We start from the raw sequence: 24,867 nt of genomic DNA, 5'->3' as shown, positions 1-24,867 counted from the left end.
TCAGTGATCATGTAAATAGTGCTCTCTCAAAAATAGTACGCTGGTTTAGTGCCAATAACTTGCTACTTAATGAATCAAAAACTAAATGCATTAAATTCACAACACCAAATGTTAGGCATGTCAAAACCAGCGTGCTAATCAAGGGCGGGGAGTTGGACCCTGTAGATTCAGCTATCTTTTTAGGTATAACCCTAGACGCTAAGCTACAGTGGGCCCCACATATAGATAAGTTGTCGAAAAGGCTCAGCTCAGCAGCATATGCCGTTAAAAAAATTAGAAATTTAACTGATGTAAATACAGCGCGTCTAGTATACTTTAGTTATTTCCATAGTATCATGTCATATGGTATTCTCCTGTGGGGGAATGCTGCTGACATTCAGTCTGTCTTTGTGCTGCAGAAGCGGGCCATTCGATCAATTTATAATCTTAGTCCGAGGCATTCTCTCAGGGAACTATTTAAAGAAATTAATATAATGACCGTTGCCTCTCAATATATCTATGAAAATATAGTGTATGCTCATAAAAACATAAAATTATTTAAAAAGTACAGTGATATACACAATATCAACACTAGAAATAAAAATAAATATGTTGTTCCTACTACTAGACTTAAGAAAATAAGCGGTTCGTTTAGATGTCAATGTATACGCTTTTACAATAAAATTCCCAGCCATATTCAAAGTTTAAACCTAGGTAAATTTAAAAATATTATTAAAGAAAAACTTTGTAGTAAAGCTTTTTATAAAATAAAAGACTACTTGGAGGATAGTCAGGATAATTTTTTAATATTTTGTTAGGTGTCTACCGTATTGGCTCAATGTCTAACTAACACTTAAGTACCACAAAGAAATCAAAACACAATTTTATGCAACACAAACTGAAATTTATTTTCAAAAGATGAACGATTGGATCGTGAGAATTTAAACAAATTTGAACATAATTTGAAAAGCTTTAAATTATAACACTTTACTGTTAACTCAGCAGGTACTTGTTGAAGAATCAATTTTATCCGTGCTCCTTTGGAAACAATTTAAGCAGAGACTTCGGCGGTCAGCTCTGGACTGCATTAATTTTTATTGTCCTCTAGGTTATTTTCTTTTTCTGTCGCTTTGACTGTATATTAGTTTTACATTGTTCTCACATAGTTGAAGTAATCGAAACAATGTAACCAAGAATTGTATTGTAAATCTGATTGAGAAAGAGTAACCTATGGAGTTTCTTGCTCGTTCTTCTCCATAGGAATCTACACTTTGGAACGAGCAAATAGCTTCACTAGAGGACTGACCGACAGACAGATGTTATTAATATTATTATATTTGCTTTGACGTTCAAAAGTGCCTTCCTGGTCTATTTGAAATAAATGATTTTGACTTTGACTTGACTTTGACGGCAGCGGTGTTAGAAGTTGCGCTACTGCTATCAGAAGCAGAACTTCCACTATCATCAGAAAGAACTTACGTAGTAGAAGTAGAAGCGCTACCGTCAATATTAACAGACATATCACTTGAAGGTAGCGTTTGCAAGGCGTCCAATGCATCATTTAATTGGTTTTTCACATCTTCTGTAAGACTCGAATCATTAAGAGCTTTAATAATGTTTTCCTGAGTCTCCTTCGCTTTAGCTTGTAATTCTTCCATGTTGTTCGTACCCTCTTGCTGTAAATAGTCCACCAATTCTTCCATAGAATTCATAGCATTCGTTAGATTTTCGCTTCTTTTCTCTGCTACCGATGATGAGACTGAAACAATATAAAAAAAAAAACAATTAATGTATCTGTTTTCATTCAAAAATCAAACCTTTATCTTAAACTGGCTTCCAAATCAGTGTTATCTAATAAACAGTGAATACTTACCGTCCGATAATTGTGTCTGTAATTCCGAAAGTGCTGCAAAATACATAAAAATTTAGTTATTATTATAATTCTCATTCAAATATACACGTGCACACTATAAATGAATAAGAATATAATTAAATCAACAAACAAATAGATGTTATCTCCAGGAGAAAACTATAATGTGGGGCAACGTTTTTAAAAAAAAAAAATCAGATAGAGCATTGTTTTACCCACTAAACTAAGTATACTATCTACAAGGTGCAACTAGCTGGTCCCAGTATTGTAATAAACAGTTAATGTTCTTACCCTCGCCCACATCACCAACCACTGCAATATAAATAATAATCTATTATTGTAATTGTCATTCAAATCTACAATAGAAGTTTGAAACTTAGTAGCAATTTGTTAGGTGCAACCAACTGGTCCCAGTATTGTAATAAACAGTGAATGTACTTACCGAAGCGCACATCGCCAGCCGCTGCAATATAAATAATAATCTATTATTGTAATTGTCATTTAAATCTACAATAGAAGTTTGAAACTTAGTAGCAATTTGTTAGGTGCAACTAGGTGGTCCCAGTATTGTAATAAACAGTGAATGTACTTACCGAAGCGCACATCGCCATCCGCTGCAATATAAATAATAATCTATTATTGTAATTGTCATTTAAATCTACAATAGAAGTTTAAAACTTAGTAGCAACTTGTTAGGTGCAACTAGGTGGTCCCAGTATTGTAATAAACAATGAATGTACTTACCATTGCCAACTCCTCCTACAACATCGAAATCCGAAGAGGGATATTTTATTTGAGAAACAACAGCTGCAATATAAATAATAATCTATTATTGTAATTGTCATTCAAATCTACAATAGAAGTTTAATAATACTATAATTATGTATGAATAAATTGAATAAAATCGGGTAAAAAAATCACATCTCATAAACTATTTACAAAGTGCAACTAGCTGGTCCCAGTATTGTAATAAACAGTTAATGTTCTTACCCTCGCCCACATCGCCAACCACTGCAATATAAGTAATAATCTATTGTTGTAATTGTCATTCAAATATACAGTAGAAGTTTGAAAGTTAGTAGCAATTTGTTATTTTTCCAACCGATTATTTAATATAATCTTTATAATATTACAATAATACTGTAGAAGAGTTAAGTGTGTACATTGCAATCGCAATACACACATCATCATTATATACTATCTACAAAGTGCAACTAGGTGGTCCCAGTATTGTAATAAACAATGAATGTACTTACCATTGCCAACTCCTTCTACAACATCGCCAACCGCTGCAATATAAATAATAATCTATTATTGTAATTGTCATTCAAATCTACAATAGAATTTTGAAACTTAATGTACTTAGAACAGTTAATGTACTTACTCTGGCCAGCTCCTGCTACAGCATTACCAGTCACTGCAATATAAGTAATAATCTATTATTGTAATTGTCATTCAAATATACAGTAGAAGTTTGAAAGTTAGTAGCAATTTGTTATTTTTCCAACCGATTATTTAATACTAGCTGTGCCCGCGACTTCGTTCGCGTGATTGTCGAGAACAAAATAAAACCGGCCAAGTGCGAGTCGGACTCACCCATGAAGGGTTCCATAACAGCAAGTAGATGACATAATATAAAAGTTCTAAAATAACTTGGTTTTACCTAGTGTTTGTATGAACGACAAAGTTATATTTGTGGTTTTCCACTCTCTTATTTTAAAAGTAAGAGGGGGGGGGACACTCATTTTTCCACTTTGGAAGCGTCTAACTTTCAAACGATTGATTTTGAAGAAAAGTGGTTTTAGGAACCTTATTGTCTTTTTTATCACGGATATGTTAGCTGAAAAAAAATTTTTGGTGTGCCCCCCTTTAATTTTTAAATTTATTAATTTTTATTCAAAATTTGAATAGCGGTTACCGAAATACATCATCCTACAAAGTTTCAACTATGTAGGCCCAACAGTTTCGGAAATAAATGGCTGTGACATACGGACGGACGGACGGACGGACAGACAGACAGACAGACATGATGAATCTATAAGGGTTCCGTTTTTTGCCATTTGGCTACGGAACCCTAAAAACGTCGTTTAGTTAAGAGTATATCACCTTTTCGATGATTTAGATAAGAGTCCTGACTTTTGGTATAGTTGATTACGTCAAGGCTTCTCTATACACTTATGACTGAATAGCCTACAAACTTAAAAGAACGGTGCGTCGAAAAGTCTAGTACGACAACGTATCGTCTGTTGGTGGTTGTGATTCAACGAATTGACAACACTAACTTACTGTAAAACGATTGGCACTATTGGATGCCAACTACGAACTAGGAAATAAATAAAATCCAATAATTACTTCGTACTTCAAACCAATGACCAACCGAAACCAAAATAATTTTCCAAGCAACCAAAGAACTTTAACGACACATTCATGAACTTTTAAGACACCTAACGAAACCAATTTGTCTAGTAAACACGGTCGAGGTGATTCTCGTGCGGAAAATCTTAACACCGCGATTCAGAAAATGACGTCATTTGCACAACGCCATCTATCGGATTTGGATTCCAACTATCAACATTAGTTCTATATTTAGACTTAAGATGTCGTTGCAATACTTTACTGAATTGCGTAACGTAATATTTTTCTTCTTGATCTCACAAAATTAATCATATCTTTTGATAGAGTAAACCGATTCCGATGAAACAAAAACTAAGTTATACCTCAAGTTACGTATAATTTTTATATATAAACATTTTCAGCATTGAATTCGTAAATTTTACGTGATGTGCGCACATACAAACAGACAAACAGACAAAAAATTTAAAATTGATGGAAATGGGTTTTGTTACTTTTCTTTTCACATGCTGGCTATTTTTTTTTCAATTTAAAGTAATTTAAAAAAAAATTTACAGTAAATGTACTTACTCTGGCCAGCTCCTGCTACAGCATTACCAGTCACTGCAATATAAGTAATAATCTATTATTGTAATTGTCATTCAAATATACAGTAGAAGTTTGAAAGTTAGTAGCAATTTGTTATTTTTCCAACCGATTATTTAATTATGAATTATGAATACTGTAGAAGAGTTAATTCTGTACATTGCAATCGCAATACACACATCATAATTATATACTATCTACAAAGAGCAACTAGCTGGTCCCAGTATTGTAATAAACAGTTAATGTATACTTACTCTGGCCAGCTCCTGCTACAGCACTACCAGTCACTGCAATATAAGTAATAATCTATTATTGTAATTGTCATTCAAATCTAAAATACTGTCGTAAAGTCCCCGCTGCCTAAGAATGAGAGAGTTTTATTACACTTTTATTAAATAATACATAGTCATAGTAACTTAAATAATAAAATTTTAGTTTTCGTTTTTTTCATTTAGTCTCTGTATTTAAGTTCATGTTATGTCTATTATAGTGTGTACATCAAATAAAAGTTTATACATATAATATATTTAAAAAAAAAAACGTAGTAAAAAAGATATTCCACCTGAAAAATATATATTCACGCTTAATCAAATACAATCCATACATGAGTGAACATATGCAATGTATGAATAAAGGTAGGAAAAAAAATCACATCTCATTCACTATTTACAAAGTGCAACTAGCTGGTCCCAGTATTGTAATAAACAGTTAATGTACTTACCCTTGCCCACATGGCCAACCGCTGCAATACAAATAATAATTTATTATTGTAATTGTCATTCAAATCTAAAATAGAAGTTTGAAACTTAGTAGCAACTTGTTAGGTGCAACTAGCTGGTCCCAGTATTGTAATAAACAGTTAATGTTCTTACCCTTGCCCACATCGCCAACCGCTGCAATATAAATAATAATCTATTATTGTAATTGTCATTCAAATCTCAAATAGAAGTTTGAAACTTAGTAGCAACTTGTTAGGTGCAACTAGGTAGTCCCAGTATTGTAATAAACAATGAATGTACTTACCATTGCCAACTCCTCCTACAACATCGCCAACCGCTGCAATATAAATAATAATCTATTATTGTAACCGGAGCCGTGGCCAGGATTTGGATGAAATCACCATTTAACATAAAATTATATTGATCGTTCTATCGATTCCAATAAAGATTTCATCAAGATTTTCATTATTTTTGTGCTTCTTTTTTGAAAATCAAATCCTAACCACTTAAAAAATCACCCGTTATTTTAATATCCAGGACACAACACTGAATACATTTTATACCGAAAAAGTGTGTTCACTAAATAACAAACTTAAATGTGCGACGCGATCCCTAGATATGCTTACTGTACCAAACGCAAGGTATTTTTATTTTTCCTTTTATATGTGTACGAAATTGCGGGTACAGCTAGTTCTTATTAATCTGAATAGCATACGTATTGGAATTCTATTATCACCAAATCGCTGTTCAACGGGATATACGGGCAAATGAGCAATCGGATATCCAGCCAGACTTTAAAATCAATAACCGTCGCCAATGGACCCCCGCAACACGAGAGAAGTTACAACTGCGTACCAGTCTCTGCCAGACTCCCGGTAACCCGGTATCAATACCAGGGACTGCATACCGGTATAAATTTCTGTACAATTTTTTTCTGTATGACGTCATACCATAAAAATTCTGTTATTCAAAAATAACAGTACAGATATTCAAACAGAAATGATTCGGGTATCTTAATTATTCTTGTATCGTATAATATTGGTACATATATAACAGATAATTAGGGTAGCGGTAATTAATCTATATTATTTTGATATTCTTATGAATTATCGGTTATTCTCGATTCTTTAGCTCATCTGTCCTCCGCTCACCGCCCTTATTCCTTCGTGCTACAGTCCAGTCCTCGTATTTCGGTACAGAAATAAAATATCGGTTATATTAATTGTTGTACTGAAAACATCTTAATAGAAATTAGTTCAGTACATACATTTGAGTACTTATATATTTCTAATCAAATTTTAATATCTGATACCGAAATTACGCTTCAAAAGCCGGTATACAAATAAGAGTAGTGAAATTTTACTAGTACTATTTAAATATTTTATACCGATATGCAGTCCCTGATCAATACTCAGTACCTTCTCCGAGTGAGAAGAGGCCTTTGCCTAGCTGTGACTTGCTAACAGCGTAGTAACACATCATAATTGTATACTATTTACAAGGTGCAACTAGCTGGTCCCAGTATTGTAATAAACAGTTAATGTACTTACTCTGGCCAACTCCTCCTACAACCACTGCAATATAAATAAAAATCTATTATTGTAATTGTCGTTCAATATAAAATGCTGGTGGTAGGTAAAGTCCCTGTTTCCTAACAATTAGGGCGCGGATTCAAAATTTGGTTACTAACAATGTGGCATTTTCTAATTGATAATGTAATTCTTATTATACAATGTGATAGGGGTGGGACTTTTAACCCGTTAAGGCTGAGTAATACACCTAATTTTATCGACAAAAAAAAATAATATGGGGGGTTGAACCCCTAATTGAAAATATTGAAAAATAGTGATTTTTTCGGTAAAAATAATTCACAAATGATTTTTTTCTCACCAAAACATTATCAAACATATGAAAAAAGTAATGAATTAGTTAGCCAAGGTTATTAGCTACCGTTTGTCGTTTTTTTTTTGTTTCTACGACGCATACAACCTTTGATATTAAAAAAAGTAAAAAAAATATTAAAATAGCCATAATTTTTAGGGGGAGGGGACTCGACCCCTTCGACCCCCGACTTTTGTTGATAAAATTAGATGTAGAACTTAGCCTTAACGGGTTAGAAGTCTCACCCCTATCACATTGTATATTGACACCACACACATAATTATGGTGAAAGAAAAATATCTGAATATCATACGTATTGGAATTCTATTATCACCAAATCGCTTTTTAACGGGATATACGGGCAAACGAGCAATCGGATATCCAGCCAGACTGTAAATCCAATCACCGTCGCCAATGGACCCCCGCAACACGAGAGAAGTTACAACTGCGTACCAGTCTCTGCCAGACTCCCGGTAACTTCACTCGCTCAATGGTTTTATAAGCACGGTGATCGATAGTCAGAGTGTGAAGACGCTTTTGCCCAGCTGTGACTTGCTAATAACGTAGTATGTTATTTTATTTGAGAAACAAACAGAATTATATAGGGAAATTACATATAAATCAAATAATACATAGTCCAAAACAGTTTCCACATGAAAAATATACAACAACGCTTAATTAAATGCAATCATACTATAATTATGTATGAATAAATTGAATAAAATCGGGTAAAAAAATCACATCTCATAAACTATTTACAAGGTGCAACTAGCTGGTCCCAGTATTGTAATAAACAGTTAATGTTCTTACCCTCGCCCACATCGCCAACCACTGCAATATATATAATAATCTATTATTGTTATTGTCATTCAAATCTACAATAGAAGTTTGAAACTTAGTAGCAAGTTGTTATTTTTCCAACCGGTTATTTAATATAATCTTTATAATATTACAATAATACTGTAGAAGAGTTAAGTGTGTACATTGCAATCGCAATACACACATCATCATTCATTCATTCATTCATTTATTCAATTCAATAACAAAATACATTGTGTCTGAATGTGTTACATAAAAAAAACAATTAACATAAAAAATATCATAACCGTAATAAAAAAAAGCAATCACCAATTTAAATATGTCATAAATCATAAAATGTCAAAAAAAAAATTATCATAAAATTTATCCATTTACATATAATTAATTATAGATAATATTTAATAATCATTGAAAAATAATACAAATTCGAATAATAATAAAGATAGTTAGTAACATTACACTTTTAACAAAAAATATCAACAGCACAAAAAAGCAATAGTCACACATATAATTAATTAAAATCACAAATCGTCTATTGAGTAGAGGTATTTTTCTAATAGGAATGTCTTGAGCCTTGCCTTGAATGAGCTCGTGTATAAAATACTTTTCAAGTCAAGCGGTAACTTATTGAAAATTTTAACTGCCTGACATTACGTACTATCTACAAAGTGCAACTAGCTGGTCCCGGTATTGTAATAAACAGTTAATGTACTTACTCTGGCCAGCTCCTGCTACAGCATTACCAGTCACTGCAATATAAGTAATAATCTATTATTGTAATTGTCATTCAAATATACAGTAGAAGTTTGAAAGTTAGTAGCAATTTATTTTTTTAACCGATTATTTAATATAAGCTTTATAATATTACAATAATACTGTAGAAGAGTTAATCCTGTACATTGCAATCGCAATACACACATCATCATTATATACTATCTACAAAGTGCAACTAGCTGGTCCCAGTATTGTAATAAACAGTTAATGTACTTACTCTGGCCAGCTCCTGCCACAGCACTACCAGTTACTGCAATATAAGTAATAATCTATTATTGTAATTATCATTCTAATATACAGTAGAAGTTTGAAAGTTAGTAGCAATTTGTTATTTTTCGAACCGATTATTTAATATAATCTTTATAATATTACAATAATACTGTAGAAGAGTTAATTCTGTACATTGCAATCGTAATACACACATCATCATTATAGACTATCTACAAAGTGCAACTAGCTGGTCCCTGTATTGTAATTTCAAATTCAAATTACATTTATTTCAATCCAATTTAAGATCATGGATCATTTTGATCATTTTGCCATTCAACGTGGCAATGCGGCCAGTCTTCTGGGAACGTTTCCCAGTGACAGCGATGCGGACGAGTACTTCGATGCCTAACCACGCCTAACGCCTTTATTTTAGTTTTAAGTTAGTTTTTATTCCTTTTTTTGGTATTTTTAAGTTGTAAATAATGTGTTTGTCAAAAATAAATTAAAGTGTATTTATCAGCACTTAATTTAAGATCATAATACAATATGATAGAAGATAATTTAAGCAGGCATAATAAATATCTATATAATAATAAGACAAGAAGTTCAAAATGTCACTAATAAAATAAACAAACAACATTTGAATATCGGTCATGAAACAAATGTAAAATTAATGTCAGCATCAAATCATACACAAAATACAAGTCAAAAATTAAACTACATGTCAAATCATAAATAAAATTAATAATAAGGTCAAAATTAAAATCATAAATAATAGAAAAATAATAAATAAAATGTCAACATACAAAATAATAATAAATTATGCCTGCCCCTGAGTCATTTGTTTGTTTGTCATTACATTTACCATATAACAATGGTTAATGTAACGACAATCAAACCTGTTCACGAATACGCTCAGAATGGTGCTGGAGGAGTCCCGCAGCCTGCGCCCCAGAGATGCGCACCTCTTGCGCATCGTCGTGTAAAAACAGTCGACACGCGCATCAGCGAACATCCCCGAAGCGCTGCAGTGCCGGGGCAGCCCCAACAACACTCTGAACGCATTATTATACTGAACACGGAGAGCGTTGTACTGCTTCTGGGTATACGACACCCACAGGCTGGCAGTGTACATGGACGTACAAAACGCTCTGAAGAGTGTTATTTTGACGGCCGCTGAACAACGCACAAACCTCCGCGCGATCATATTTGCCCTCACAGACAACGCCCTCCGCTCCCTATCAATATCCGAATCATCAGGTCAGAGGCCACAATATGCCCAAGATATTTAAACTGCTGAACTCTTTTTAATTTGACACCGTTCAAGCTTATATCTGTACTATAATAAACAGTTAATGTACTTACTCTGGCCAGCTCCTGCCACAGTTTTACCAGTCTCTGCAATATAAGTAATAATCTATTATTGTAATTGTCATTCAAATATACAGTAGAAGTTTGAAAGTTAGTAGCAATTTGTTATTTTTCCAAACGATTATTTAATATAATCTTTATAATATTACAATAATACTGTAGAAGAGTTAATTCCGTACATTGCAATCGCAATACACACATCATCATTATATACTATCTACAAAGTGCAACTAGCTGGTCCCAGTATTGTAATAAACAGTTAATGTACTTACTCTGGCCAGCTCCTGCCACAGCATTACCAGTCACTGCAATATAAGTAATATTCTATTATTGTAATTGTCATTCAAATATACAGTAGAAGTTTGAAAGTTAGTAGCAATTTATATTTAACCGATTATTTAATATAATCTTTATAATATTACAATAATACTGTAGAAGAGTTAATTCTGTACATTGCTATCGCAATACACACATTATCATTATACAGGTTGACTTTGAATTCGACGTATTTCTCTCGGGAGGTGATAATACAACTAATTTCATACAAAATTTGCCCTGAGATCCTTTGGCGGAAAGTGGCTAGTTTCTGAGATATTCAACATTTTTGGTTTTGGTAACAAAATCCCGATTTGATTATAAAAACATCAATAAATAAAAAAATATTAGTTGGATTTTAATAGTTTTAGTTTTAATCAGTTGCCAATACATCAGTTATCATTTATAAATACTAATAATGGCACAAATATCATTTGTTTTAGAATAGCAAGTAATTTCTTATCAAATTTTGTTTTATGTCACTAATTTGGTCGATAGAAAACTGGATTTCTTTCAAAAAAAAAAAATATATATATATGACACTAAGCGCACAAACTATTAGAAAAACTTCCTTAGTTTATTAGCTACCCAGAAACATAAAATTATTTCCAAAATTCTCAAAAACAAATGAATTAATTGATGATAAGTAGAGTGTAAAGAGAAAAGGGCAATTTCAAAAACATCTTAATTTGCAAAAAAATGTTTAACGTAACCTTCCCTACGACGAATACATGCCCGAACACGCTTCCTGCTCTCTATGACGGTCACTCTTGGACTGAATATGCGTCTTATTTCGTTATTATCTTCAAATATGTTTCGGAGAAGAATTTCGATACACAGCCAATTCCGTCTGTATAAACAAGGGACTTCATGTAAAAATCCGGCGTTAGGTTCTGGTCATTGTGCATGCCATGTAGTCGGACCGCCCTGTCAATATAACATGTGGGAACCGAGACATCCTACCTTTGTAGGAAATTAGTTGTATTATCACCTCCCGAGAGGAATACGTCGAATTCAAAGTCACCCTGTATACTATCTACAAAGTGCAACTAGCTGGTCCCAGTATTGTAATAAACAGTTAATGTACTTACTCTGGCCAGCTCCTGCTACAGCACTACCAGTCACTGCAATATAAGTAATAATCTATTATTGTAATTGTCATTCAAATCTAAAATACTGTCGTAAAGTCCCCGCTGCCTAAGAATGAGAGAGTTTTATTATACTTTTATAAAATAATACATAGTCATAGTAACTTAAATAATAATATTTTAGTCTTCGTTTTTTTCTTTTAGTCTATGTATTTAAGTTCATGTTATGTCTATAATAGTGTGTACATCAAATGAAAGTTTATACATATATTATATATAAAAAAAATACGTAGTAAAAAATAAGATTCCACCTGAAAAATATACATTCACGCTTAATCAAATACAATCCATACATTAGTGAACATATTATGCAATGTTTGAATAAAATTGGGTAAAAAAAAACACATCTCATTTACTATTTACAAAGTGCAACTAGCTGGTCCCAGTATTGTAATAAACAGTGAATGTACTTACCATTGCCAACTTCTCCTACAATATCGCCAACCGCTGCAATATAAATAATAATCTATTATTGTAATTCTCATTCAAATCTACAATAGAAGTTTGAACAACGGGCGTGAGGAGGTTCGTTTTCTCACGCGCCCCGCCTCCTCCTCAGCTAGCATGACTGCTTCGCAAAAGGAGGAGACGGCATCCCAATTCCCCTCGCTTTGTACCATGGCCTGAACCAATGCCACGCGCGAGAGGTCATCGTCACCGACCACATCTCTGAGGACACGGCGGTGTTCAGAACATGCAGGGCACACCGCCACCATATGCTCCACCTTGTCCTCCGGGCGGTCCTCGTGTGATGACACGAGCGATGACACTCGGGCGTTACCTCCCGCCTAATCAGAAACAGGAACATACCCAAACTCCCATGTCTGGTAAGCACTTGCGTCAGGCAGTAGGTGAGGACGCCTCTCTAGCCACTCCTCCGTCTTTTTAAGAGAGAAATGTTTCATGCTCATACCTTCTCCGAGTGAGAAGAGGCCTCTGCCCAGTTGTGACTGTAGAGTCAAGTACATTGTGATGTACTTCACAGCGTAGTATCACATAATCATAATATATTCTATTTACAAGGTGCAACTAGCTGGTCCCAGTATTGTAATAAACAGATAATGTACTTACCCTCGCCCACATCGCCAACCGCTGCAATATAAATAATAATCTATTAATGTAATTGTCATTCAAATCTACAATAGAAGTTTGAAACTTTGTAGCAACTTGTTAGGTGCAACTAGCTGGTCCCAGTATTGTAATAAACAATGAATGTACATACCATAGCCAACTTCTTCTACAACATCGCCAACCGCTGCAATATAAATAATAATAATCTATTATTGTAATCGTCATTCAAATCTACAATAGAAGTTTGAAACTTAGTAGCAACTTGTTAGGTGCAACTAGCAGGTCCCAGCATTGTAATAAACATTGAATGTACTTACCATTGCCAACTCTTCCGACAAGATTGCCAGTCACTGCAATATAAATAATGATCTATTATTGTAATTGTCTCTCAAATCTACAAGAGAAGTTTGAAACTTAGTAGCAATTTGATAATTTAATATAATCTTTTTTTATGGAATGTGTCGGTAAGCAATTGTCGCTGCCCATGAACACTTGAAACACCAGAGGCGTTACAATTACATTGTCGGCTTTTTGGGGGTTTGGAATTTAAGGGTTGTTGGGGAATCGGGGATTGAGAAGACCTACTGTGTAACCTCACTCATACAAGGAAACGCAACGCGAGCGTTGTTGTTTCCCGTCGGTTTTCGTTGAAGTGGTATCGCTCCGGTCGTACCGGCCCATTCGTGCCAAAGTATGGCTCTCCCGCACTTAGACTTATCTATCTATATACATATTATAGTAATACTGTAGAAGAGTTAATCCTTTACATAACATTGAGAATATTAAAAGAAAAACAGAAGGGGGGTTTTTTTTTGAAGGGAGAAAATCATCCAATGACTTCTCTCGTCTTGGGCGAGGCGAGTGGGAGTGTCAAACTCTAACTGACTAAAAACCACCCCGTTCCTACTCCTGCTTTTCGAACCAGAGCCCCGGTAAACCCGCTAGGTAGTCCGCAGCTCCGGATCAGGCATCAGCCCTACTGGGCCCCATCTGTAGCGGTCTGATGGCTCTTTGAGGCGCGCGCGGAACACGACGCGCCGCACCACGGGTCTGGATCTGGTCGGGCGGCGAGCAACCCCTACTCGCCGTCCGCAGACCCGCACTTGAGGTGGCCGGAGATCGTCGCGCGATCCCCGACGCCCGGAATGTCTCTCGCGACGGCTGGGGCGTGAAGTTCGTTCCCTCACGCGCCTCGCCTCCTCCTTAGCTAGCATGACTGCTTCGCAGAAGGAGGAGACGACATCCCAGTCCCCCTCGCTCCGCACCATGGCTTGTATCAGTGCCGGACGCGAGAGGGCGCCGTCGCCAACCACATCCCTGAGGACACGGCGGTGCTCAGCCCACGCAGGGCAGAGATGGGGGTGTTACTAGGTAGATACCGAACCCAAAAACGTGATTAAAAAATGATCTGTCTGTCTGTATGTTTACACATCACATAAAACTACCGGTCTGATTACGATGAAAATTGGTATAATTATATTTTAATATCCTGGACACAATACTGGATACATTTTATACCGAAAAGGTGTATTTGTTACGGTAAGAGTGAATAATTGAAAATTATTAATAATTATCTACTATTATTAATAATTACCGAAACTCGAGGTAAAAGTGATAAATTAATCACATTTGTCGCTTATTATTAATAATTTTACCCTAGTAGTGATAAATGTAATAAGTGGCCAAGATGTTATTTTTATTTCAATTTAAAAGGCAATTATATTGTACTTACACAACAAATATTTGTTAAATTCTATGATAATACTTTAAAATTTTTAATTTGTTGCATTTATAGGTGCTACAGAAGATTTACAGGCAAACCAAATGTGATTATTGATGATTGCTTTTAGGATTCGTGTTGATTTTGTTAATGAAACAATAATTGTTTAATTTTATTTTTGTTACAATTTTATGTACCACGATAGACTTTTTTGCATAAGTTTCATGGTAATTTGATTTTAAAAGAATTTTATTGTTGATTTTGCGATAAATGTGCCCTTTTTGGCGTGGCGAGAGGGAGTGTCAGACTTTTACTAACTAAAAACCACCCCGTTTTTACTCCTGATTTTCGAACCGGAGCCCCGGTAAACCCGCTAGGTAGTCCGCAGCTCCGGATCAGGCATCAGCCCTACTGGGCCCCATCTGTGGTGGTCTGATGGCTCTTTGAGGCGCGCGCAGAACTCGACGCGCCGCACCTGGTTCTGTTCGGGTGGCGAGCTATCCCTACTCGCCGTCCGCAGACCCGCACTTACGCGCAGAATATGTGAATTTGTTGTCCTTTCGGTTTAAAGCAAGTACAAGTAACCTTGTTTGTGTGATCTCTAATTAATATAATCGTAAGACGGTGTTTAATATTATAAATAAATACATGCTGGTCAAAAAACATAGGGTTTATATTTATTTTATTACTTTCACCAATATGTGTCGTGAATTATTAATAATCACTACTAAAAGTGATAAATTTCGATCGATTATTCACATTTACCAAAACGTGTGGTAATTATTAATAATTTAGCAAAATTATTAATAATTTTCAATTAATCAGATTTACCGTAACATATTCACTAAAAAACAAACTTAAATATGCGACGCGATTCCTAGACATGCTTACTGTACCAAATGCAAGGTATTTTTGTTTTTCCTTTTATATGTGTACGAAATTGCGGGTACAGCTAGTTCTTATTAATCTGAATATCATACGTATTGGAATTCTATTATCACCAACTCGCTTTTTAACGGGATATACGGGCAAACGAGCAATCGGATATCCAACCAGACTGTAAAACCGATCACCGTCGCCAATGGACCCCCGCAACACGAGAGAAGTTACAACTGCGTACCAGTCTCTGCCAGACTCCCGGTAACTTCACTCGCTCAATGGTTTTATAAGCACGGTGATCGATAGTCAGAGTGTGAAGACGCTTTTACCCAGCTGTGAGTTGCTAATAACGTAGTATGTTATTTTATTTGAGAAACAAACAGAATTATATAGGAAAATTACATAAAAATTAAATAATACATAGTCCAAAACAGTTTCCACATGAAAAATATACAGGTACCGCTTAATTAAATGCCATCATACTATCATTTTATATGAATAAATTGAATAAAATCGGGTAAAAAATCACACCTCATAAACTATTTACAAAGTGCGTTATGCGTTAAGTGCTATTTACAGCGTAGTATCACATAATCATATATACTATTTACAAGTTGCAACTAGCTGGTCCCAGTATTGTAATAAACAGTTAATGTTCTTACCCTCGCCCACATCGCCAACTACTGCAATATAAATAATAATCTATTATTGTAATTGTCATTCAAATATACAAGAGAAGTTTGAAAGTTAGTGGCAATTTGTTATTTTTCGAACCGTTTATTTAATATAATCTTTATAATATTACAATAATACTGTAGAAGAGTTAAGTGTGTACATTGCAATCGCAATACACACATCATCATTATATACTATCTACAAAGTGCAACTAGCTGGTCCCAGCATTGTAATAAACAGTTAATGTACTTACTCTGGCCAGCTCCTGCCACAGCATTACCAGTCACTGCAATATAAGTAATAATCTATTATTGTAATGTCATTCAAATATACAGTAGAAGTTTGAAAGTTAGTACCAATTTGTTATTTTTCCAACCGATTATCTATATATACCTATAATAAATCTGTAGAAGGGTTAATTCTGTACATGGAAAATATTAAAAAAAAAAATAGCAGGGGGTATTACTGGATCGATACCAAGCCCAAATATGTGATTTTTTTTTGTCTGTCTGTCTATACATATATGTTCAGGCATCACATGAAAACTAACAGTTTGATTTCGATGAAACTTGGTATAAATATATTTTATTATCCTGGGCATAAAATAGGTTACTTTTTATCCTGGAAAAATAAGTAGAAAAAAAATCTTTATTTTTCAGTTTTATTCTGCTCAACAGCAGTAGCTCAATAGAGGGATCTCCTTAATTATTATGGGCCTCGCCGTATTTGGGTCCAATAAATATTTATAAGATGTCATTGTCAGAGTTACTCAAAACGGAGAAATAAAACTTCCACGCGAAGACCAAAATCCGCGCGGTCGGAGTCGCGGGCGGAAGCTAGTTTAATATAATCTTTATAATATTACAATAATACTGTAGAAGAGTTAATTCCATACATTGCAATCGCAATACACACATCATCATTATATACCATCTACAAAGTGCAACTAGCTGGTCCCAGTATTGTAATAAACAGTTAATGTACTTACTCTGGCCAGCTCCTGCTACAGCATTACCAGTCACTGCAATATAAGTAATAATCTATTATCGTAATTGTCATTCAAATCTAAAATACTGTCGTAAAGTCCCCGCTGCCTAAGAATGAGAGAGTTTAATTATACTTTTATAAAATAATACATAGTCATAGTAACTTAAATAATAATATTTTAGTCTTCGTTTTTTTCATTTAGTCTATGTATTTAAGTTCATGGTATGTCTATTATAGTGTGTACATCAAATAAAAGGTTATACATATAATATATAAAAAAAACTTAGTAAAAAAAAGATTCCACCTGAAAAATATGCATTCACGCTTAATCAAATACAATCCATACATTAGTGAACATATTATGCAATGTTTGAATAAAATCGGGTAAAAAAATCACATCTCATTTACTATTTACAAAGTACAACTAGCTGGTCCCAGTATTGTAATAAACAATGAATGTACTTACCATTGCCAACTCCTTCTACAACATCGCCAACCGCTGCAATATAAATAATAATCTATTATTGTAATTGTCATTCAAATCTGAAGAAGAAGAAACTTAGTAGCAACTTGTTAGGTGCAACTAGGTGGTCCCAGTATTGTAATAAACAATGAATGTACTTACCATTGCCAACTCCTCCTACAACACCGCCAACCGCTGCAATATAAATAATAATCTATTAATGTAATTGTCATTCAAATCTATAATAGAAGTTTGAAACTTTGTAGCAACTTGTTATTTTTCCAACTGACAATTTAATATATATTTTTTTATTACATACGGTAAGCAATCGCCGCCCATGAACACTTTGAAACACCAGATGCGTTACAAGTGCGTTGCCGGCCTTTTGGGGGTTGGAATTTAAGGGTTGTTGGGGAATCGGGGATTGAGAAGACCTACTGTGTAACCTCACTGACACAAGGAATCACAACGCGAGCGTTGTTTCCCGTCGGTTTTCGTTGAAGCCGTGGTATCGCTCCGGTCAAGCCGGCCCATTCGTGCCGAAGTATGGCTCTCACACACTTAGACTTATCTATCTATAGACATATTATAATAATACTGTAGAAGAGTTAATCCTGTACATTGAGAATATTAAAAGAATAACAGAAAGGGGTGTTATTAGGTAGATACCGAACCCAAAAACGTGAATAAAAAATGTTCTGTCTATCTGTATGTATACACATCACACAAAATTACCAGTCTGATTACGATGAAAATTGGTATTGATATTTGTTGAATTCTATGATAATACATTTGAAAATTTAAATTTGTTGCATTTATAGGTGCTACAGAAGATTTAGAGGCAAACCAAATTATGATTGTTGATGACTGCTTTTAGGATTCGTGTTGATTATGTTAATGAAACAATAATTGTTTAATTTTATTTTTGTTACAATTTTATGTACCACGAAAGACTTTCTTGCATAAGTTTGATGGTGGATTTGATTTTTAAAAGATTTTTATCGTTAATTTTGTGATAAATGTGCCCTTTTTGGCGAGGCGAGAGGGAGTGTCAGACTGTTACTTACTAAAAACCACCCCTTTCGTAAATGTATTACTCTGATTCTCCGGTTTAGGCCTATATTGATAATATGGCTCGACTTTAAGGGGTAACAGATTGCATTTTATGGCTAACTTTTGATGAATAATACGGGCAACTTGATTGTGTCTATGGGTGTAGTCAGTTTGAGCTAGGTTATGGCATGCACTGGTGATATGTTGAATTGTTTCAGCTGCGCGGTGACACTTCCTGCATTTGTCGTTCTGAATAGTGGTATCTTTAAGTATATATTTTTTGTGATTCCGTGTATTAATGACTTGGTCTTGGATGGCTATCATAAAACCTTCAGTCTTGGGGAAAAGTAAATTTAATTTTAGCCATTTATTCAAGGCATTTATATCTATGTGGGGTTGCTCCAAGTCATGCAGGTGTCTTCCGTGTAGTCCTTGGAGCGCCATCTATTAATCTTCTCAGTGGTATGGGTTTGCGGGGTTTCGAAGCTAATGTTATTGTTAGATAAATTAAGTGGGGGTACTGTTTTTGTCGAGTTCAACTATCGCTGAGTGAATGTTGCTAGTGTTGATTTTGCCGAAGAAGAAATTTTGAAGGTTTTGGATTTGACCTTGTCATATCACGTTTAAATCTATGAGACCTCTTCCTCCCTTTTCTCGATTTATCGAAATTCTCTCAATGGCTGACTTCGGGTGTAGATAATTATGCTTTGTTAGTGTGGTCCGAATTTTGATTTCTAAACTGCGAATATCTTTTCGTGTCCATTTTACTATACCAAATGAGAATATTAATACGGGAATTGCATCGAGTGGAGTTGTTTTTTACATAATACATTCAATCGATGTCGTTGCGATTATCCCTGTAGGCACTATGCAAGTACACCAAAGGACAATCCCCGGTTGATGCAGGACTATTGTGAGATATGGTAAAAAGAAATGATAGGGATATGGGTGTGGGTGGCTGTGGAATAGTTAACCGGTAAACTATGGGGTACTATGGCCCCTGCCCCTGACCAATATTGATACATACGGATAAACAGGCAGGGGGTGACTCGCAAACTCAATTATTGGGTCCCCGAAAACGGCCGCTAGCATGTAGTGACAAGGGGCTAACATACGTTGAGCTGTTTGAGGAAGGAGAGACATCCTACGGCTATCAGAGCAATCCCGGAAGTACGGTCAAGACTCCTACCAGCATCTTACTGGGATACATCCTTCCCCCAAGTGGAGCTAAAAGCAACTCCACTCTTGCGAATCTCCATTCAAATCAGCCGATTAAGGCAAGAATGAGGCAGGAGAGGCCTCTCCGGTTAGTCACAGGTACTAACCAGAGTTAATAAATAGGGCCTCTCCCGGGAGTCAGGTCCGTGGAGTCGCCACTGCCTAACAGCTCGCCACAAGCTGCCTTGCGGACTTATTATTATTATATATCTTTATTAGATATAAACCTACTTTACAAGATATATATCTAGTATTAGATTTCGTCATAAATAGATTTATTGAGAAATGATTTTTTATTTTTTTTAGTTCTCATTATATTTAGACACCACTCACATAGGGTGAAAAAAAATCTGAGGATTATACGTATTTGAAATCCATTTTCACCAATCCGTCTTTTTAAGAGAGAAGTGTTTCATGCTCATACCTTCTCCGAGTGAGAAGAGGCCTCTGCCCAGTTGTGACTGTAGAGTAAAGTACATCACATCACAGCGTAGTATCACATAATCATAATATATTCTATTTACAAGGTGCAACTAGCTGGTCCCAGTATTGTAATAAACAGATAATGTACTTACCCGTGCCCACATCGCCAACCGCTGTAATATAAATAATAATCAATTATTGTAATTGTCATTCAAATCTACAATTGAAGTTTGAAACTTAGTAGCAACTTGTTAGGTGCAACCAACTGGTCCCAGTATTGTAATAAACAGTGAATGTACTTACCATTGCCAACTCCTTCGACAACATCGCCAACCGCTGCAATATAAATAATAATCTATTATTGTAATTGTCATTCAAATCTACAATAGAAGTTTGAAACTTAGTAGCAACTTGTTAGGTGCAACTAGCTGGTCTCAGTATTGTAATAAACATTGAATGTACTTACCATTGCCAACTCCTCCGACAAGATTACCAGTCGCTGCAATATAAATAATAATTTATTATTGTAATTGTCATTCAAATCTACAAGAGGAGATTTAATATCCTGGACACAACACTGGATATATTTTATAACGAAAAAGTGTATTCACTAAAAAACAAACTTAAATGTGCGACGCGATCCCTAGACATGCTTACTGTACCAAACGCAAGGTATTTTTATTTTTCCTTTTATATGTGTACGAAATTGCGGGTACAGCTAGGTCTTATTAATCTGAATATCATACGAATTGGAATTCTATTATCATCAACTCGCTTTTTAACGGGATATACGGGCAAACGAACAATCGAATATCCAGTCAGACTGTAAAACCAATCACCGTCGCCAATGGACCCCCGCAACGCGAGAGAAGTTACAACTGCGTACCAGTCTCTGCCAGACTCCCGGTAACTTCATTCGCTCAATGGTTTTATAAGCACGGTGATCGATACTCAGAGTGTGAAGACGCTTTTGCCCAGCTGTGACTTGCTAATAACGTAGTATGTTATTTTATTTAAGAAATAAACAGAATTATATTGGAAAATTACATAAAAATTAAATAATACATAGTCCAAAATAGTTTCCATATGATATTTTTTAATTATGTATGAATAAATTGAATAAAATCGGGTAAAAAAATCACATCTCATAAACTATTTACAAGGTGCGACTAGCTAGTCCCAGTATTGTAATAAACAGTTAATGTTCTTACCCTGGCCCACATCGCCAACCACTGCAATATAAATAATAATCTATTATTGTAATTGTCATTCAAATATACAGTAGAGGTTTGAAAGATAGTAGCAATTTGTTATTTTTCCAACCGATTATTTAATACAATCTTTATAATATTACAATAATACTGTAGAAGAGTTAATTGCGTATATTGCAATCGCAATATAGACATCATCATTATATACTATCTACAAAGTGCAACTAGCTGGTCCCAGTATTGTAATAAACAGTTAATGTACTTACTCTGGCCAGCTCCTGCTACAGCATTACCAGTCACTGCAATATAAGTAATAATCTATTATTGTAATTGTCATTCAAATCTGAAATATTTTCGCAAAGTCCCCGCTGCCTAAGAATGAGAGAGTTTAATTATAATTTTTATAAAATAATACATAGTCGTAGTAACGTAAATAATAATATTTTAGTCTTAGTTTTTTTCATCTAGTCTATGTATTTAAGTTAATGTCATATCTATTATAGTGTGTACATCAAATAAAAGTTTATACATATAATATATTAAAAAAATACGTAGTAAAAAAAAGATTCCACCTGAAAAATATACATTCACGCTTAATCAAATACAATCCATACATTAGTGAACATATTATGCAATGTATGAATAAAATCGGGTAAAAAAATCACATCTCATTTACTATTTACAAAGTGCAACTAGCTAGTCCCAGTATTGTAATAAACAATGAATATACTTACCATTGCCAACTCCTTCTACAACATCGCCAACCGCTGCAATATAAATAATAATCTATTATTGTAATTGTCATTCAAATCTACAATAGAAGTTAGAAACTTGGTAGCAACTTGTTAGGTGCAACTAGCTGGTCCCAGTATTGTAATAAACAATGAATGTACTTACCATTGCCAACTCCTCCTGCAACACCGCCAACCGCTGCAATATAAATAATAATCTATTATTGTAATTGTCATTCAAATCTACAATAGAAGTTAGAAACTTGGTAGCAACTTGTTATTTTTCCAACCGATAATTTAATATAATCTTTTTTTATGACATACGGTAAGCAATCGCCGCCCATGAACACTTGAAACACCAGATGCGTTATAAGTGCGTTACCGGCCTTTTGGGGGTTAGAAATTTAAGAGTTGTTGGGGAATCGGGGATTGAGAAGGGGGGAATTGGGCCTCCGGTGACCTAGTGTTGTAGTAAGTGTTGTTTCCCGTCGGTTTTCGTTGAATTCAATTATTTATTCATTATTTATTTATTCATTGTAGATCACAGGTAGGCTGTACATAATACAGTTGGTATCATAATTTTTTTTTGAGTTTAGCTGCGTCTTGCCCATTGGGCGTACAATAGTTGGATATTAATTTTAATGATGTCAGTAAATCATAATAATCAGGAAATTATTAGAAATGTGCGACGCGATCCCTAGACACGCTTACTGTACCAAACGCAAATGTAAGTTTGTGGAGTGTTAGGTTACCCGCAGTGGACTTTACGCGGTAAATACAGGGCCGACTATTGAAAAGATGAAATTTGCTTGAACCGCTCGCAGTACACGCGTGGCGTGGTAGGCATCGCCGGGGATCGTCTATGTACTTTTACGTCTATATCGGAGGAGTAAAGTCAAATCCGCCAGTTTTAATGTTGGATGTCGAGCCCAGATAAATGTGCCTTAGAAGGGCATTATTTAATATTCTACTTCAGAATGTGTGAATTTTTTGTCCTTTCGTTTTAAAGCAAGTACAAGGAACTTTGTTTGTGTGCTTTGTAATTAATATAATCGTAAGACTGTGTTTAATATTATAAATAAATACCTGCTGGTCAAAAAACATTGGATTTATATTTATCTTATTACTTTCACCAATATGTGTAGTGAATTATTAGTAATTACTACTAAAAGTAATACATTTCGTTCGACTATTCACATTTACCAAAACGTGTGGTTATTAATAATAATTTTGTAAAATTATTAATAATTTTCAATTAATCAGATTTACCATAACAGTAATAAAATCAATGGTTCTGTCAAAATGTATAAACCTAGATAGCCGCGGTATAAAATTTTCAATGTTTAGTCATGGGTGTTGTCTTAGAGGTATTCGTGGGTGGTCAGCGATGACGTAAAGTACATATATATATTTTTTTATAATATTATTTTATAACTAACTAGCAAACCCAGCGAACTTCGTTTCGCCACCAAGGATTTTCCCTGTTTTCCGAAATTTTATTTATTATAAACTTTACGGAGCCCGAGACCTTTCCAACAAATGCAAAACCGTGGAAATCGGTTCGTGCGATTTGGAGTTATAGCGTCAGGAAGGAAAACCCGACTTATTTTTATATTATAGATTAAAATCGTACAGTGGCCATCTTGGATTCACATTTTGACTACGTCATCGCTGACGCTATATGTATATATATATCTTTACTAGATACATACCTACTTTACAATATATATATCTAATATGATTAGATTTCGTCAAAAATAGATTTATAGAAATGTATTTTGATTTCCTCTAATTCTTATTATTTTTAGACACCACTCACATAGGGTGAAAAAAATCTGAGGATTATACGTATTTGAAATCCATTATCACCAATCCGTTTTAAAGAGAGAAGTGTGTCATGCTCATGCCTTCTCCGAGTGAGAAGAGGCCTTTGCCCAGTTGTGACTATTGAGTGTAGTACATCACATCACAGCGTAGTATCACATAATCATATATACTATTTACAAGGTGCAACTAGCTGGTCCCAGTATTGTAATAAACAGTTAATGTACTTACCTGTGCCCATATCGCCAACCGCTGCAATATAAATAATAATCTATTATTGTAATTGTCATTCAAATCTACAATAGAAGTTAGAAACTTAGTAGCAACTTGTTAGGTGCAACTAGCTGGTCCCAGTATTGTAATAAACAGTGAATGTACTTACCATTGCCAACTCCTCCTACAACATCGCCAACCGCTGCAATATAAATAATAATCTATTATTGTAATTGTCATTCAAATCTACAATAGAAGTTTGAAACTTAGTAGCAACTTGTTAGGTGAAACTAGCTGGTCCCAGTATTGTAATGAACATTGAATGTACTTACCATTGCCAACTCCTCCGACAAGATTGCCAGTCGCTGCAATATAA

General features: G+C 34.7%; 1 protein-coding gene across 1 annotated transcript in view; it reads right to left on the bottom strand.

Annotated features, from left to right (window-relative positions):
* Positions 1-861: 861 nt before the first annotated feature.
* LOC118265037 (uncharacterized PE-PGRS family protein PE_PGRS46-like) overlaps positions 862-24,867 on the bottom strand; it is a 70,685-nt gene continuing 46,679 nt past the window's right edge. Inside the window, exons 47-71 of the mRNA XM_050706157.1 lie at positions 24,824-24,856; positions 24,661-24,693; positions 24,510-24,530; positions 22,621-22,653; positions 22,458-22,490; positions 21,990-22,022; positions 16,622-16,654; positions 16,356-16,376; positions 13,412-13,444; positions 13,246-13,278; positions 13,095-13,115; positions 12,438-12,470; positions 11,967-11,999; positions 10,833-10,865; positions 10,555-10,587; positions 9,197-9,229; positions 8,922-8,954; positions 8,197-8,217; positions 7,056-7,079; positions 5,810-5,842; positions 2,443-2,463; positions 2,292-2,312; positions 2,141-2,161; positions 1,853-1,885; positions 862-1,738 (exon numbers count right to left, since the gene is read on the bottom strand). Coding sequence (XP_050562114.1) covers positions 1,455-1,738; positions 1,853-1,885; positions 2,141-2,161; positions 2,292-2,312; positions 2,443-2,463; positions 5,810-5,842; positions 7,056-7,079; positions 8,197-8,217; positions 8,922-8,954; positions 9,197-9,229; positions 10,555-10,587; positions 10,833-10,865; positions 11,967-11,999; positions 12,438-12,470; positions 13,095-13,115; positions 13,246-13,278; positions 13,412-13,444; positions 16,356-16,376; positions 16,622-16,654; positions 21,990-22,022; positions 22,458-22,490; positions 22,621-22,653; positions 24,510-24,530; positions 24,661-24,693; positions 24,824-24,856 — 983 coding nt within the window. The 3' untranslated portion in view covers positions 862-1,454. The remainder of the gene's footprint in view (positions 1,739-1,852; positions 1,886-2,140; positions 2,162-2,291; positions 2,313-2,442; positions 2,464-5,809; positions 5,843-7,055; positions 7,080-8,196; positions 8,218-8,921; positions 8,955-9,196; positions 9,230-10,554; positions 10,588-10,832; positions 10,866-11,966; positions 12,000-12,437; positions 12,471-13,094; positions 13,116-13,245; positions 13,279-13,411; positions 13,445-16,355; positions 16,377-16,621; positions 16,655-21,989; positions 22,023-22,457; positions 22,491-22,620; positions 22,654-24,509; positions 24,531-24,660; positions 24,694-24,823; positions 24,857-24,867) is intronic.

Source organism: Spodoptera frugiperda, chromosome 28, assembly GCF_023101765.2.
Source record: "Spodoptera frugiperda isolate SF20-4 chromosome 28, AGI-APGP_CSIRO_Sfru_2.0, whole genome shotgun sequence".
Classification (NCBI taxonomy): Eukaryota; Metazoa; Arthropoda; class Insecta; order Lepidoptera; family Noctuidae; genus Spodoptera; species Spodoptera frugiperda.
This window is presented reverse-complemented; position numbering and strand designations above follow the sequence as displayed.